Genomic DNA, 17,500 nt, shown 5'->3' with positions numbered 1-17,500 from the left:
CTTCCTATGAACCGTGGCGTAACGATAGTAAAGATACTAAAGATAATGGTACGTTTCTTAAGTGATCACGAAAAGGAATCCTTTATAAGTCCAATCTTGTTTTCCATTAGCTCATTTATTTCCGATTGCCTATGCGAAATATTCGCAGGCGCGATGTTTGCATCCGCGTCATAACTTCGGTTCACGTTCACTTCTCTTGTTTACTTTACTTCTTGAATTCATATCTCCCTGTAATATAGACGATCGTTATGTATGCGATAATTTAAGTTTAATCAGAGAAAGGCTTAACATTGACGGCCTTGTGTTCCCTCGAAATATGAATTTCACTTTTGTGACTCTAAGTGGCAGTGCGTACACGTCAATTCGATTCTTTCTCATAGAATGGGCTATCGATAAAATCGCCTTATCCACAGCACAGCCGGCAGCAGACGCCATATTCACTATATATGATTACGTGAATCTCTTGTATCGATTTTCAATTATTCGCATTACGAGATATAATGATCGTAAATTAACGCCCGCGAATATAAAAAAAACAAGAACCGGAACTTGGTGGAAATTTTGTTAATTGTACGTACAGTTATATAATTATATGAGGGACTTTAACAAGTTAGAATGTGAAAAGAAAACCAAAAAAAAAAAAAAAATGTCATGACATAACCTCAAAAGAAATGTAAAGAGTATCGAACGCACATCTAAAGACATTCCAGTAATATACGCTGTGCCGAACTAAGCACTTCTTTCTCGTAAATACATGCCCCTCGATTCCATTGTAGAATTAAATGTGAAATCAACAAAAAAAATTTCTTATATGAAATGTTGTTTATATATAGTTATATATCGATATATATAAATATATATTTAATATTTAATAATGATTTATCCGAATCGAAAATAGATTGTAGTCTTCAATTGAGTCCGACACGGACGCCAACAACTGCCAATACAACATCAAACACATCCGGGGGAAATGTGAGTAGCAGTGCGAGCAGTAGCGGCATTAGTGGCAGCGTTAGCACCGGTCTTGATACAATTGCCGATCGACAATTTGTTGTTGTGGCCAGCGATAAACAAACAAAGGTCTTCGATATTGTTAATCAATGTTGCGTTAATCGTATACATTTGTCTGAAATGGATTTTGCAGTTAAGGCGGAAACTATTTCAATGAAAGGTACGCGATCGACGATACCGCATAGCGTATGAGATAAACTGAGAAAAAAAAAATATGATTAAATTATCATTGCTTGTTTATTTATTTATTTTTTTTTTTGAATACAACTGCAGGCGGTACCTGCTTGGTGACCTATCTTTCAAATGGACATTTATTGGTTCATAGTCTTCCTAGTTTAAAATTGTTATTAGATGCTGATTTCTTACCGCTCATGGATTTAAGGTAAATTGTAATTGAACGAATCCGAACATTTGTAATCAATTTTCTTCTTTTTCTTCTTGTTCTTCTTCTTCTTTTTAGTTTTCAAACTAAATGCAAACAGGGAATAGTGGATCCAATGCTTTCGATATGGGGTCAACAAATCATTGTCCACGAAGATACAACACAGTATGTAAAGTGTACTTTCAATAAAGAAACATAACCAGCTAATACGTTCAATACTTATTTATATATTTCAGAATTTCTAAAATTTTTTGCTTCAGTAATAAAGGTCATGGTTTGTACATGGCGTCACCCACCGAAATTCAAAAGTTTACCATATCTGCAGAATTTTGGTAAATAAAAACTATATACATCAATATACATTAAATAGATTAAAAACAAGTAAAAATACTATAATGATCCAATACCCACCAATCCATCATTCAATCAATAACTTAGACTAACTCCTCACACAACACAATTACACAACACAATTACAACACAGCTTTTCAAAATAAGACGTTACATATGATGATGAGAAATGCGTGAAAAAGTGCTCGAATGCGAACCATGTCCAATGATCCATTATGCGTCCTCGGACCGAAACAGATCGATATTCATCGAATTTCATCGAAACATTTCAAAAATTGAGACCTTTAGGATGCATAAGAGCAATGCAAGACGGACAAGCAAGCAGGATTTACCTTAAATCTTTCTCGATATTGCGTACATCCACACAAACTTAATATAGATGATATTATGAGTAATTGTGAAGAACATTAATCGTATGCGCTCCTAATTTTTTTTTTTTTCTTTCTTTCATTTTCGCCTTAGGCTAACTCGTACACATAATTGACATAGGAGTGCGAAAGATTCAAAGGTTGCAATAACGACTTGCACGGAACTTTTCCCCAGAATACAAACTGTTGGGTGTATATCCGATAGCCTTGAGATTTTCGGGTAACGAACCGTTTATTTCTGTCCGTCCATTTTGGTCATATTCTAAGTCGCTGCCAAAATAAAAGATTTGATTTTTTTGAATCGCTTCAGCCACGGCCGTCCGCGTCTGTCTGCCCTCTATTAGCGGAGAATATCTCTATCCCTTGCCAAATCATCAATATTTAGGTATTGACGGGATGGCAATGGATATCGAAGGGAATATTATGGAAATGTTTCCATCTTTATATGCAACGTCATTCCATTTATGCAACGTTGCAACAGACATAAATGACCTATTGAATGGATTGTGATCATTGTGTGATCACTTTTATTGTTCCGCTCATTTCGTTCACTTATCACGACGTATCAAGCGTAATGATAAAATATTTTTTGTTTAGCGGAGACATCAACCGATATCACAATAACTTAATGTTTAATAAAGTTAGACATGGTGAGCTAATTACACATCAGTCAATCAATTTAATATAAAATGCTTGCAATATATATGCGATCATACTTTTCATATATGAAAATATTACTATATCGAATTTTATCAGGTATTTCGCATGAAATTATAATAAAAGATTTTTGAATGAATGACATTTGGTTGTATATGTCAGCTTCTAGGCCAACTGTAAGAAATTTCAATTATTTCGTTTTATTTACATTAATTTTTGCCTTCTCTACCAGAGAAAGAGATAGAAAATTGCTCTAATTTGGGAAAATTATTTTTTATTTGCATTTCAGTCAATTTATCACGGAAATGTTGGGTTCACTCTTTACGGTGCGAGAGATGCCAGAGCAGCCAAAAGAAAGCTTTTTTAAAGGTCTATTTGGTGGCGGTACCAAAAGTATCGACAGGGAGGAACTATGTATGATCGCTATGCAAGAAAAATAGTCAAAAAAACAAAGCAATGATTAACTAAACTCGGTTTTTTTTTTTTTTTTTTTTTATTTTTTATTTGAAGTTGGTGAACAAAGTGGCAAAGCAAATCGTTCTGTAGCTAAACACATTCCCGGTCCTACATTGGATCAGCTGGGTCAGCGTGCTTCAACCGCGGCCTCGGAAATTAGTCGCGCTCATCAGCTAGCCATGGAACGTGGCGAAAAGCTAAATTTACTTGAAGAGCGTGCGGAACGCATGGCGAATCAAGCTCAAGATTTCAGTGGCACAGCACATCAATTAATGCTTAGATACAAAGATAAGAAATGGTATCAGTTGTAAAATATTTATACTTTAGGAGCCAATTCTACCACAGTTATTGTAATATTGCTTTTATAACACTTTCTACTACATTTGAGAAAAAACAAAAAAAAAAAAAAAGAAAAGAACATGAAAACAAAAAAAAGAAAGAACAAAAACAAAAATTAAAATCGAAAAAACACTTATTTAATTTCTGTTTTTTGTCAAGCAAAACAAAAATCGTCATGTTATTTATAAAAAAAAAAAATAAAAAAAAAATAAAATAAAAAAAATCCAAAAAAATAAATTAAAAGAAAAAAAACATACACACACACACACGCAAACAAACAAACACATACATGCAAACATACACACACATAAAAGAAAGTAAAAGAAAAACAATAAAAAAAGGCAAAAATAAACAATAAAAAACAAAAAACAACAACAACAACAACAACCAAACCAAACCAAAATAAATACAAAAAGTGGAGAAAAATGAAAACCAAATAATAAAAATGAAAATGTTTTTAATAAAATATATATATATAGACCACAATAAAAACCAATAACAAGTATTATAAATTTACAAAATTCAACAGTAATTTGATTTAAGCATTTACCTCACTACACTATAGTGTTTACGATCGTGCAGAGCGCGCTGCCCCCTCCCCTCACCCTGTGATTTGTCTATCGTATAATCAAAACGCAATTTTCTATTGGCATGTCACGTCGACGTATAGTATATGAACTCGCAAATCTCCGTTTCTGTCCAATCTGCCAATATCGTTAGGAGAAAAATAAAACAAAAAAATATCCGCTTCAAAGTGCTAGATGATCCTTCAGAAGGCCTCTTTTTTTTCTTTTTTTTTTTGCATTCATCAGTGTTTCCGAATAAATCGAAATAAAGCTCTTTTTATGAAGTGACAGCAAACATGTCCATGTTGCGCTCCAATAAAAGTGACAGGGAGTGTTCTCTATATAACCTATGATCATCGAAAGAAAATACGCGATCATAAATACAGATAAGAGTAATTGATTTATTATAAAATTATGGAAGATGGTGTCATCTTAACGATGGTGTCATCTTAACATCAATTTTGCAAACTTACTATCCTACTATTCTTACAGGGATCATTCTTGTTGATCTCAAAGATGTCATAGATCTCAAAAATGGGCGAATTTCTTTAATTTTCAAAATTTTCAAATTGTTGTTGTTAAGGTGACAACAATATTTCACCAAAGAGGTCAGCAGGAATGTGAGAATTGAGGGAAAAAGCTTATGGCACAATGCGACCGAACAAAACGTAGGAAATCTCGCTATGAATTGTTGGAAACGATTGTTTGCGTTGCGATGGAGATAAATAATCGAGAATTTGAATATGACCGAAAGTATGAAACATAAAATTATCCTAAAGAATTTTCATAAGAAAAACAAAATGCGAAAAATTTATGCTCGATTTGTTTCGATCGCCTTACATTACATTAGCAGTGTCGCTGTATGTCAATTTATGCCGATACTCGAGCATCGCCGATATTCCGTAATTCCGTGTTCCCTTTGTCACACAACTTCCTTTTCTCCAAACTGAAACTGATCACAAAAACCCGAATTTACGCAGCCCATTAAGCCGCGACGATTTTCAATGCGTAAGTCTTTTTACTCGATGCTCGAGCTTCAAGAAACTAATAGAGATGGCGAAGCATAGGCAAAACAATAACTTCGCTGCATTAAATCATAAAAATAAATTCTTTTTTGCATAGAATTATAACTGAGTAACTCTTCTTATGCCCATCACCATCAAGGATAAGGGATGCATTCACTTTGTCTTCATTCACATTTGCAACATTCAGAAGGAAGGTCCAGAAGGTCCGTTTGTCTCTTTGTCAGTCTCTCAGTCTGTCTATCTACCTGTCTGTGGTAAAACATTCATTTTTGTTCGATAAAACTAAGCTCTCGTCTTCAAATTTGCTTAAAAATATTGAAAATTCTTGCATGCAGGCTAAGTTGGTCAGAACATACGTTCACAGTAAATCGTAAACTGGACACATATCTGTTTCTGCAAGCAAAAATTTGTAATTTTTACTTATTGCTGTCAATTATTCATTTTATGGAGGAGGTGGAGGATTCGATTTTTCTTAACAGCCTAATCAATGGGTGATTAAATAAAAAGTCTTGGAGAGTGAAGTGTGGCAAGCCAAGTGGGTTCACTTGATATAATTTTGGAATAGTTTTCTCTCAGCAAAACCAGGACTTGGAATATAGATATACAGATAGATAAGATGACACTGATGAGTATAAAAGAATCGATCGCGCGATCGAATATAATTTACTTACTTTTGTTTTAGATGTTTTAGGTCACATGATTTATAGCCATACACCTTGTACATAGATACCATTTTTTCCATCTATAGAAATTTCTTTAACGATATGTACACATATGCAAAAATACATTACACGTATTTAATAAAGAATGTCATAAGAAGTTTGAGTCGGGGGAAAACAATAAAGCATGGAAGAGAATATGTGTTGGACTCTCTCTCTCTCTCTCTCTATCCTGAATTATGATCGATTGACCGTAAAATGTTATCCCGGACTTTAGTCAAAGCCGTCGAAAAGATTCGCTGTTACAAATATTAGACAATGCTGTGAGTTTGTTTGGTTAGAGACGTGCGGCATATTACAGAAAAGAATCATACCTGGGCGGTTGCAGTCTTCAACGCTTTTCGAATCTAAGTGTACAAGTGCGCAAGTGAGGGCAATCTTCAAAAAAAATTGAAAAGTAAATTGAGAATTACATGATCTGAATTTGTGAAATGGAAGAAGACCCGAACGCATTCCTTACAAGTTTAAGCACAAGTTTAAGCCCAACCGTAGCAATCATATGGCAAACGATTAGGTTTCCCACAAAAAGGCACAAATTCCGTGCCAAATGTGGTGAAGATTCGGAACGTATCAAGTCCACCTTTAGATTTGTCTCTTCTATTCAGCCTTAACAACAAAGTGCTTAGAGTCTTAGATAGTTCATCCGTTAATCGAGTAATGGGTTTTTCTTTTGCTTACCATACCTAACCGACTGCATGAATATTAGGTCGTCTACTCAAAAGGTATGTTATTCGATTCAATGAAACAGGTTCGTTGACAAGGCGAGAGCATGTGTTGCTAAGACGCTAATGTAGGCATTACCTGAATCCGTCGACAAATTTAATTTTGAATACATTACAATAATAAATATTATATATATCAACAATTATGATACGTTACCGCTGATATGTTCTCTTAAAGCATTCTTCCCCATCATCAATTGATAATGTCTCACGTTCGCTGTAATTGAAGCTGAATTGATTTTTTCGATCATCGTTCGCCATCAACTTGAATCAGAATGATTTCATCTACAGGTTTCGGCTTCAATTTCGTCTTTATACCTGACATGACACTTTTGGTATGCGTCTATGTTAAGTGTTAAGTGTACGGACCCAGAACGACTTGTGATAGACGGATCATTTGTTTTGCCGAACGGGAGGATCGATCAGGATCATCACTTTTTGCATCCCTCTAAGCTTGTCTGTCTGTTTCTGGCATGTTTTTAAAATATTTTAATGAAATTTAGTGCAATTTAGTAGTGTTTTGGGTCCAAGGACTAACGCTATTGAAAACGTTTCGGATTGGAATACTTTTCCAACGATTTCCCATTCGTTTTTTGAAAAGTCGATATATAAATGACGGCAGGAGGGTGTACGGTATTTAATAGTAGACTGTATCTGACTGTATTGTGTTCTTAGCTGCTTTTCTTTTGCAAATTCGAAAATGTTGTAAATGAAAGTAAGACGAAGAGAAAAAAAAATCGCCACGACTCTTCACAATTATTTGAAAATGTTTTATTTGTTCTTGTTGTTGTTTTCGCCTATATTGGCTTTGCACACTAAATAAGACGGTCGCATCCAATTTTTGAAATGCACCTATCATACATACATAATATCGTAAAATTTTTTTAAAAATTTTTTTTTTTTTTTTTTTGTTTTTTTTTTTTTTTTTTGTTTTGTTTCTCACATCACGTTAGGTTATTCATTCTTTTCAATTTTCATTTTAATTCTTTTTGCATTTTTATAATATAATTATAATTATTATAATTATTATCATTATCAATATCATTATTATTATTATAATTATTATCATTATTATTATTATTATTATTATTTATTAATTAATAGACACAGACATACATTTATACAAATTACACTATATATATTATATTTATGCCATAAGTATTTCGCTTATGTTGTCTCTTAATTTAAATAAATATGTATAAAATTAAATAAATTTTATTTCTCTCACACAATACCTACAAATCGATTAAAAATGTTTGCATTAATATTTATTAATTAATTGATTAATTAATTAATTAGCTTGTAACTTACTTGCGGTTTTTCTTTTTCTTTTTCTTTTTTTTTTTCTGTTTTTAACCTCGAAAAAAACGAAAAGCAATGCGTGTAAAACAATTGATGATTAAAAAAAACATCTGCAACATTTCGTCAAAGCATAAGACTCCCTCTTTTCTGTCCAACTTTCATTCATATTTTAATGCGATATTTAGAAGACTATTTTCTAAGAGAATTTTGTATATCATTTTTATATAATAATATTGAGTAGCGGTACACAGCGATACTATGAATAGAGAATGCGATCGTTTTTTATCTCGCCTGAAGGCTTCTTCTATTTCTTAATCCAAATGCAATTGTATCTTCAATCCAATCTTCCAATCTTCCATACTCGTCTAGTTCAAGGATAAATTGAATTAAGCGCAAAAAAATTATTGAAATATTTTGAAAAGCAACAACAATCCCTTGAAATAGTTTTAATTTTATACTTTCCTACTCTTGACGTTAGCTGTATATACGTTGAGTACCTTGTTTATGTGAATTGCCGAACGAGACCATCAACGTGCTGTGACCTTTAAAGCAGTGCCACACATATTTCACTGCAATCGATATGTGTCGACTGTTTACGTCGCCTATATTCGGGGAAAATTTGTTTACAATTTCATACATACGGATGGAAGTTTTGAGAAATCTTGCCTACATATCCTTGAGCCCATACACTATAGAGCAAAGTGAGGCTTAGATTGCGCTTAGTGACGAGAATGTATTCAATATTCTGTACATTCTTGAATATTGACGTGATATAGACTGCCCTGAGCCTTCCTCAGTAGTAATCTATAGAGATAAAAGAGATTTGTCCATCAATCAATCGAACCTTAATTGTACCTTTCGGCTTTCTCAGCGTTTTAACTTGTACTTGTCTACGAGTTGCTCGTTTACCGCAAAAAAAAAAAAAAAAAAAACTGGCCATTCGTCGATTAATCGGATTGGAACGAGCACACTATTTTATAGAAAATGATGGTAAACTAACTATGTCCATTGAACGAACGATAACGGGAAGTAGCACCGAGTATCCCCCATCCGCAATAAAGGAGTTTCATGAAAGCAAATGAATCCCTCGTTCAATTTTTCTTTTTTTTTTTAAATGATCAGTCATCCCGACAAAAACATTCTATATACGTGTAAGCACGATGGGTGATTGCTGATAGAAGAGAAGGAGGGAAACAGGAAGTAGTAGTTTGTGTACTTTTGAATTAAATGTGAAAAAATGTGAAATCAGATGAGAAAGATGAGCGAGATGAGAAAGATTTCTAGACAAGTTGATTGTTATTGGCGAGAAGAGCGGTTCAAAATCGAGCAATATGTTGTTGGGTGTAGAAACAGCTCAAGCACAAACGGTTGAGCCTAGAGAATAAGCCGATCGATCAGTATACAGGCCGTGCAGCATACAGAAAAAAGTTGAGCACAAATAGATGCGAATACTGCAAGCAAGAGTTGTTCGACAGATTTCCCGACCAATATGCGTAATTGAGTAATATATTGCGTGTGGTATAGGGATAAGTCCTAGTCAAATGCATGCTACTCATACTTTCCAAGTCAATTAAAGCCGAAAGCTATTAAAGGATTGAATTGGTCGACAAATCTCTCCAGCAAACACGCTGAAGTGTCACGCGGTATACGCACATAACTGCCTACCGATATTTTCGATGGAAATACCCATGCATAAACGTGGTATAGCCTAAATGAAGCCGACGCTCCAGACAATCGTGAGCGTGAGAGACATTTTTGCCAATCGTAGGCGATCAAGTCCGTCATTGAACGCAGTTGAGGACCCTCAGGTAAGACCTAGATACTTTCGCCCGTATACACGAATTGTACACTGGACTTGGGCGCAGATAAGCCCAAGTGTGAATAGTGCAAACAGAAAACTTAAGCTCTTGATTGGTTCGTTCGATGCGCTCGATAATTAATCAGTTGAACAGTGACGGACGGTTTAGTAGTCAGCGACATAAGATTACCCGTTTTAGTTTGTTTTTCTCGATTATAGTTCGCGGACTTTTATTATTTGTTTGCCTCTTCAGGACAGCGTCTTACGTCATCGGGCCCAAGTAAAGCTTAGGTGCAAGAAAACAAACACTAAGCCGCCCCTTGATAAGGTATTAATGAAGAAAATATTTCTGATGAATGCCTTGAAGGAAGAAACAAAGAGTATTTTATTTTGGGTTGAAGCTGCTGTCAACATAAATGCATGGCCCGAAAAGTAATAATGTCGAAGACGACGAGATTACGCGTTTAGTTCTTTCCTTCTTCCCATAATCCCCATTATGGGAGACTGCTGCGGGACTACAAGGTACAAAGTAAGCGAAAAGCATCGGTTGTCGTTGTCTCTTCTCCGAAAAGATTTCGCTTAAAAAGCAATATTTTGGTAAAATTAATAACCTCAGCAAATAAGCGCAGCAGTCTTCTCTATACAGTTGAAAAGTAAGGCATCTTTTCCAATAGACGAGTAGTGTACGAATATGATTTCGAAGCCATCGCGATGGGCTAATAACTGCTTATTTAGGTAATATCGCCTGTCCTTGGAAAAGGGGAAGAGGAATTTTATGTAGGGGAACAAAACAAATCCACATAACTTGTTAAAAAGTTACACAATTATGGGCGTATCCCTAATTTTTTAAACGACCCTAGGAACATATATATATATGTAATATGTATACTTAATCCTAATATCAGTTGCGGGATGGAAAGGTAAAAGGGTTTGAAGAGTGTAGACTCATCACTTCCTTCTTACATCAAAATGGGAAATATTTGCCTAAGATTGTAGATTGAATTACATTGAGTGGTTGCGGGACGATTTACTTTATGGGCATCAACTGACATAGTGCACATGGCAAGTAACGGCATTCTTCGCACATTTTTCATGACCGCAAAGAGAGGGAAAACGAAAAATCATCAGCATACGAATGATAATCGAATCTTTTATACCCATCTCTGCCATTCCAAAGAAAAAAAAAAGAAAAACAAAAAAAGGCGCTAAAAACCAAAAGAACGGAACTACATTTTCGTACTCTATGATATTGGGTGGGCGCGGATGGTGGTTTTGCATTATACTTTATGAGCAAAAAACGCGAAAATCAAAGGTGTTCTCAGTTTCTGTTGCATTGATGTATGGGCGCTATAGATGGATCCTTTGCCCGATTTGCGTCACTTTTAAATTCTTCTGCAAATTTATATATATATATGCCCTCGTTTCTTATAACCGGGAAGATGTTTACCGCGAATACAACATTGCTGGGTAGACGGACAGATGGACAGCCGAACATACCGGCAGATATGCTTAAGTGCATTCCGAATTTGAAATTGGTCAGCAATTGCTTTAGTTTAAGCGGTTTTTTATGGACCACACACACCGACCGATTTTTGTACATTTATCTGCAGTAGTCTATGAATAATGAGCAGAAACGCAAAAAACAGAATAGTTGCCGGTTTACGTGATGTACTGTAGGTGTGTCCGTCGACCGATATAAACCATTTTCAGTGCCACAACTTGCTTGCAAGACCTTGGAATGTTTCGGTCCAATTTGAAGTTGATTGGTGCCGTATATGCGGCCAGGAGCATATTTTGAACAAACATAACGTAGACGGACCGAAGGACATAATTGAATCGAATTAGAAGTTAATGCTTATCAAGAATATATATGTATATATACTTTGTTTAAGGGTTTATTTGAAGCTTCCCTCTGAGCGTTACGCGCCGCACATATCCCGCATCCTTCGGTGATGAATGTAAAAACGTACAAGTGAATATTGTGAACCTGGCTCCATTCGTACCTTAGCGGGGATATTATCGCACTTTCTCGCACGGAATGGTCTTTTCTTCTACTCTTTTTGAATTTATTAAATTACGAAACTTGAAAATAGGTAAGAAAATCTATTTATTCTTCTGTAATTGTTGCTGTTCTCGAAATAAATTAAAGTGTAGGTCTTTTTCTTTTTTTAGCGCCTTAAGCCTTGAAAGATTTTGGTTGGAGGAAATTCATAGAATATTTTATTGCAAAAGAAGACGAGATCGATTAGCGAAACAAAATTGAATTCCAAGAGAAATTTTATATTTGATATGGTCTTCAGATGTGTTCGTAAAAAAGGGCGAAGAACGCAAGATCTCTTGCCGCCTTGTGTGGCATCATTGTTTCAAAAAAAATTTACAAAATCATTTCGTCATTAGCTTCATTGCTTAACAACATAAACATTTCAAATGTTGCATTGAAATTGCATTTCTCGCTATCATCATTATTATTATTATTATTATTATTATTGTTGCTGTTGTTGTTGTTATTATTTTCATAACGTTTAGTGTAATGAAATCAGTCTTTGTTTGTTTTATTTATTTATTCATATTTCTCTTTTCTTTTTTTTTTTTATTTTTATGACGAAGAATTCGCAAAACTTCTTCAACGGTTGAAGCGATGAGAAAACCAAAAAAAAACAAATGAAGATGCATATGAAATCAAAGACAGAAAATTGTATATTGAGGAATGGGCGACAATTGCTTTATCATCAACTGTGCTTGCGTTGGTATAAATAGATAAAGAAAAATTTCAACTTGAGTTTGAATGCAACAGAAAATGAAACGTTATCTCATATATTTTCATCTTATTTTTTTCGTCGTCTTCTTCTTCTTCTTCTTCCTCTTCTTCTTCATGTTTTTCTTTTCCGTAGTATTTAGTATATATTTGGGGGTTTTTTTCCGGTTTTTTTTTTTTTTTTTTTTTTTTAGTTTTATTTTTTAAAATTAACACCTAACCATACAATATATATTTTTTTTTGTTTTTGCATTTTGTTTTCCTTTTAGTTTTAATCATAATCATTTAAAGTATGGTCGTTGTTAAAAAAATTGTATTAATTAAATTTTGCTTTGTTTCGCTTTTATCTATATAAACATAAATACACATATACACATAGACACACATACATAGTTTGACATTAATTTAATTTATTTAATTATTAATTTGGTTTTTTAGTAAAGTATAACGCAGAGAGAAGGAGTTTGTCGGGAGTGTGTGCATGCCTGATAGTGTGTGCGCATGTTTGTGTGTTTGTTTGTTTGTTTGTTAGTGTGTGGGTGTGGGTGTGGGTGTGTGGGTGTGTGTGTGTGTGTGTGTGTGTGTGAAGGCTTTAATGTGGCTTAACATTATTACACTTAATTTTTTGTTTATTTTTTTTTTTGTTTATTTGTTTATGTTACTTTTTAATTATTTTGTTTTATTAATTACATATATGTAAGCCTAAGATTTTTATGCTGTTGCAGGTTTGTTGCGTTTCAATGGCAATGAAAAAAGGTTGATTGGTTTAAGAAAAGAATGAATAAACTTACTTGCATAAGCCTTTATTTATTATGAATTCCTCTCTTTATCAATATATTTCCGGTTAGGAAATTCTGGAAACTTTTATCTATTGACTAAATTCATGTTGATTATATTGATGAGTATACAAAAAACTGAAGATGTAAAAAACTTTGGAATGTTAATGCAAAACTGTTATATATATATACATATATATGTATATATCCATCACCCAAAAGTTGGGAATGTCATTAATTAGTTAATTGTGAAATACTCCTATGGATCCTATGGATCAGAGACAAACGCAGCACTCTGCTCAAGATACTCATGCATGCATCGTTATCCCACTATATATTTCGGTTTTGAAATGTTAAAGTATGAAAAAGTCATTTATAAATTCGAAACTTGTGGCTGTGGCTTATATCAAATAATATAAACGGGCGTGTTTCGCCTAAGAACATCCTCGCTCCTGGATATTGAATATCTCTATATATTTTATTACGAATATATGGCACAAATAGGCATCGATATCATCTTAAAAGTTCTTACGGGGAATGGCTCACGGCAGTGACTGACAATCAATACTCATACTCGCCTTTAAGCGAATATAGTGTGTCTCATATTCAAATTTTTAATATAGTCAATCACCTATAGAATTAATGATCGAATCGCGATCGAATCTTTTATACCCATTACCGTTATCCTAAAAAAGATTTAAAAAAAAAACAGGTAAAAGAACTGAATTTTCATGCGCGAAGCGGGCGCGGCTGATTTTTTCTATGCCGTGGGCGGTTTAGGCGTGTCCATTGGAAGATTTCAAATTTATACACGATCTCGTCATTGTCGCTAATGGAAGAATGCAGATGGATAGACGAAGACGCGGACATATTTAAGTGCATTTTTAATTTCAAACTAATCAAGACCAAGTATATATATACCTTATAGAGTTTTCGAAGCTTCTTTCGGCGCTTTATAATGGTATTGAAAAAAAACTTCATTTTGATACACTGATCATATTGGATAGGCAAGGTCAATTTTTCTCAATTTTTGCAAACGCCCTACAGCATCGCCCGTAGAATATGCGTTTCAAATTTTGTGCATTTATCTGCTATAGCTTATAGGTAATAAATGAAAATCCAATATTTTACTCTCGCTGAAAAACAAAAATCTTCTGTACCGTAGGTATGTCCTTTCACCGATTTTCAATTGCAAGATGCGTGTAAGAAATCGATGACTTTGATTTTTGCAGCCAGAAGGATGCTTACAACAGAAATTACACGAAAGACCAGACGGACATATCTGCATCGATTCAGAATTTCATGCTAGTCACGAAGAACATTTATTTGTATTTTGTGGGATGTCTGAAGCTTCCTTTTGGCCGTTTGAAAAGGTTTTTGCAAAATTAATCTGCCCCTACCTACCTACCTACCCTGGGTGATGACAAAATGACTTGACAAAATGATAAAAATATTTTCCGAAAATGCATCGTTACGACAAATACAAATTCAAATAATGATAAAATTTTGTGAGGAAATCCGGCACAGACGGGAGGACAAATCATGATGTAATTAGTGGTTATAGACAGTTAACACACGTATAGTGCAATTGGACAAAACTTTCAAAATTATCTTAAATTATTTTTTTTCGTTTTTTTTTTCGAAAAAGTAAATAAAAATTTCTTTAACAACTTAATAGTGATACATATAAAAAGCGAGTTCCACACGTACTGTAATAAAGAATAATTTACTAAGAAAAAACTGCCTGTGCCACGTTTTCACTTATCCAGCGATGAAAATTTTTTAACATAAAGCTAAGCATAGTACACTGATTCTGATAAGAGTAACTAAGATGCTGTATGAAATCAAAATGCTTACCCCTGCTCAACACAACGTAACTAACAACCTAACAAATAGTGCCACGAAAGTCGGGGAGAAAGAAACTTTCCTGCCAATCGATACGAGCCCGTAATTCATTTAAACTGCCTGAGAAACGCAATTTAACTCTGACCAATGTAGACTACATTAGCTTTGTCTTTATAAAGTCACTAACATTGCCGCTAAAATCCAATCCAATGCAATCAAATTATTTTAATAGCGAAGATCACAGCAACAGACGATATAACAGTTGAGCCTTTTGTACTCCTTATCCGTATACCGTATAACTGGGCTGTCATAAACGGGCTCCAAGCAGTTGAAACAATTCTCAGGTTACTTTTCAAATCGACTTGAGTTATCGCTTAAATGGGAATGAACAAAATTCAATATCTTGCTAAAACTTAGAAGAATTATATAACTCTTTGGCACAAACGATTTATCGGTGTCAAGCGTTTCGTCTATTGATTCAGCAGACAAGCGATATTTAGGTTGGCCGTTGCCTTCGGAATGCACGCCAAGTTCAGTGCAATAGCACGTCTTGGATTATTTTCATGGTACAAATTATTTATTAACTACTCAGTACCTGCGTCAGCATTAGCATCAGGCAAGCATTAGCAGCGGCTTTCAATCTCTCTCTGCGACGTCTTCAATCGAAGTAAATTGAGGCGCTTTTTATATTGTATAGACTATAAGGGTATATTGCAGCAATCTGAAGGACTTGCAATAGATCCACCTTTCATTGTACTGAGCTTGTCTGCCTGCTTGTCCGTCTTATCCCTTTTGGCATTCCATCTATAGGTCACAAATTTTTGCGATATTTTGATGAAATTTCGTACACTGACCTATTTTACTCCAAGGCCGAACGCTATCGAAAATGCTCCGTATCATATTACTTTTTCGACGACTAACCATATAGCACCTTTATCTTAAATAGTCATTATATAAATAACTGTAATGTGATGTAGGGTATTTACCGGTCGGCTGTGTTTTTCTTTGAAATCCATTTGAAATCAATAAATCATGCCCAGAAACGGAAACAACGTACATCAGCCTTACAGTGATTTTTAACAGAAAGAAAAGAGGGCCGCGAGAGAGAGAGAGAGAGAGAGAGAGAGCACCCAGCTTACCATAACCATGGCCTAGTTTTGTAACTAAGTTCTATGAACTACGCAAAATACACAATACAACAAAATAAAATTTTTTTTAAAATTGATGATGTAAGGTCTGTCTCACCACTCTTACGTTAAATGGAATAACAAATGTTGAAAATTTATTTGAATAAACGGCTTTTGCGACAAAGTAAGGAGACCGACCACCTTTATTAAACTCATTTACAATTTCATGTATACGTTAAGGAAATTAACCAAAATTTTATTACGCTTAACAAGTCCGTGGCTGTATTCATTTTTAAAAGAAGCTCAAAAAAAAAAAAAAAAGAAAAAAGTTGAACTAAACAGAGCTCATAGTTGCAATAAAATTATCTATCTAAAAGGTCAATCAGCGAACTGATATACACATACACAAATATATAATAGGGACTACTTTGTGAAATATATATGATTTTGAATTGAATTGAGTGAGTGATTATTTTCACTAAATTCAGGTTATGCATAATAGAACAATCGGATAAATGATTTTAATTATGCATCTGATGATAACTCCGAAATTTTTGGATTATTATAGATCATCCTTGGAATTTTTCTTTCTTCTATATAAATCAGAAAAATGATTCATTCAATATTTAGGTTAATTTATCGAAAGCTGCATGTTCATAGATCCCAATGTTATTATATTGTGATATATATATATATATATATATATATATATATATATATATATATATTAAAGAAGCGAAAAAATATTACAAATATTACTAACTAATATAAATCTTAGATGTACATACAAGACATTTAATAAATCAGATAAAATTAAATTGAAGTACAAAAAAATATGAAAGAATTTTAATGTATAAAAAAATTGAATAAATAAAAGAGTCACAATTTATACTTATGTGTATGTAAAATTCATACAATATCACACATACATAGACAACACTTATAATACCGTTACAAAAAATTACAAATGTTTTTTTTATTTTTTTAAATATATATATATATATATATATTTTTAATTTTTTTCCCTCTATCTCTTAAGTTTAGGGGTATTTTCTTCATTGATTTCATTTTTCATAAATTTAATTAATTTGTTTTTTGCATATTTTTTTGCTTTGTTTTGTTTTTGTTTTTTTTTTTTTTTTTTTTTTGGATTAACGACAATATCTGTACAATTATTGACACAATCACACCCATGCAGACACGCTCTTACACGCACTCACGCACGCGCGCAAGCAGACTCGCACACGTACACAGACACACACACACACACACACACACACACACACACACACACACACACA

The 17,500-nt window shown here is 33.8% G+C and overlaps 1 protein-coding gene across 2 annotated transcripts in view; it reads left to right on the top strand.

Moving 5' to 3' along the window:
- LOC119638106 (syntaxin-binding protein 5) overlaps positions 1-3,644 on the top strand; it is a 49,279-nt gene extending 45,635 nt beyond the window's left edge. For both annotated transcript variants that reach the window (XM_038034744.1, XM_038034736.1), the window contains exons 17-23: positions 1-48; positions 899-1,171; positions 1,285-1,393; positions 1,472-1,558; positions 1,630-1,725; positions 3,059-3,183; positions 3,280-3,644. The exon at positions 1-48 is cut by the window's left edge and continues 75 nt beyond it. In XM_038034744.1, coding sequence (XP_037890672.1) covers positions 1-48; positions 899-1,171; positions 1,285-1,393; positions 1,472-1,558; positions 1,630-1,725; positions 3,059-3,183; positions 3,280-3,536 — 995 coding nt within the window. In that variant the 3' untranslated portion in view covers positions 3,537-3,644. The remainder of the gene's footprint in view (positions 49-898; positions 1,172-1,284; positions 1,394-1,471; positions 1,559-1,629; positions 1,726-3,058; positions 3,184-3,279) is intronic.
- Positions 3,645-17,500: the final 13,856 nt, after the last annotated feature.

Source organism: Glossina fuscipes, unplaced genomic scaffold (genome assembly GCF_014805625.2).
Source record: "Glossina fuscipes isolate IAEA_lab_2018 unplaced genomic scaffold, Yale_Gfus_2 0, whole genome shotgun sequence".
NCBI lineage: Eukaryota > Metazoa > Arthropoda > Insecta > Diptera > Glossinidae > Glossina > Glossina fuscipes.
This window is presented reverse-complemented; position numbering and strand designations above follow the sequence as displayed.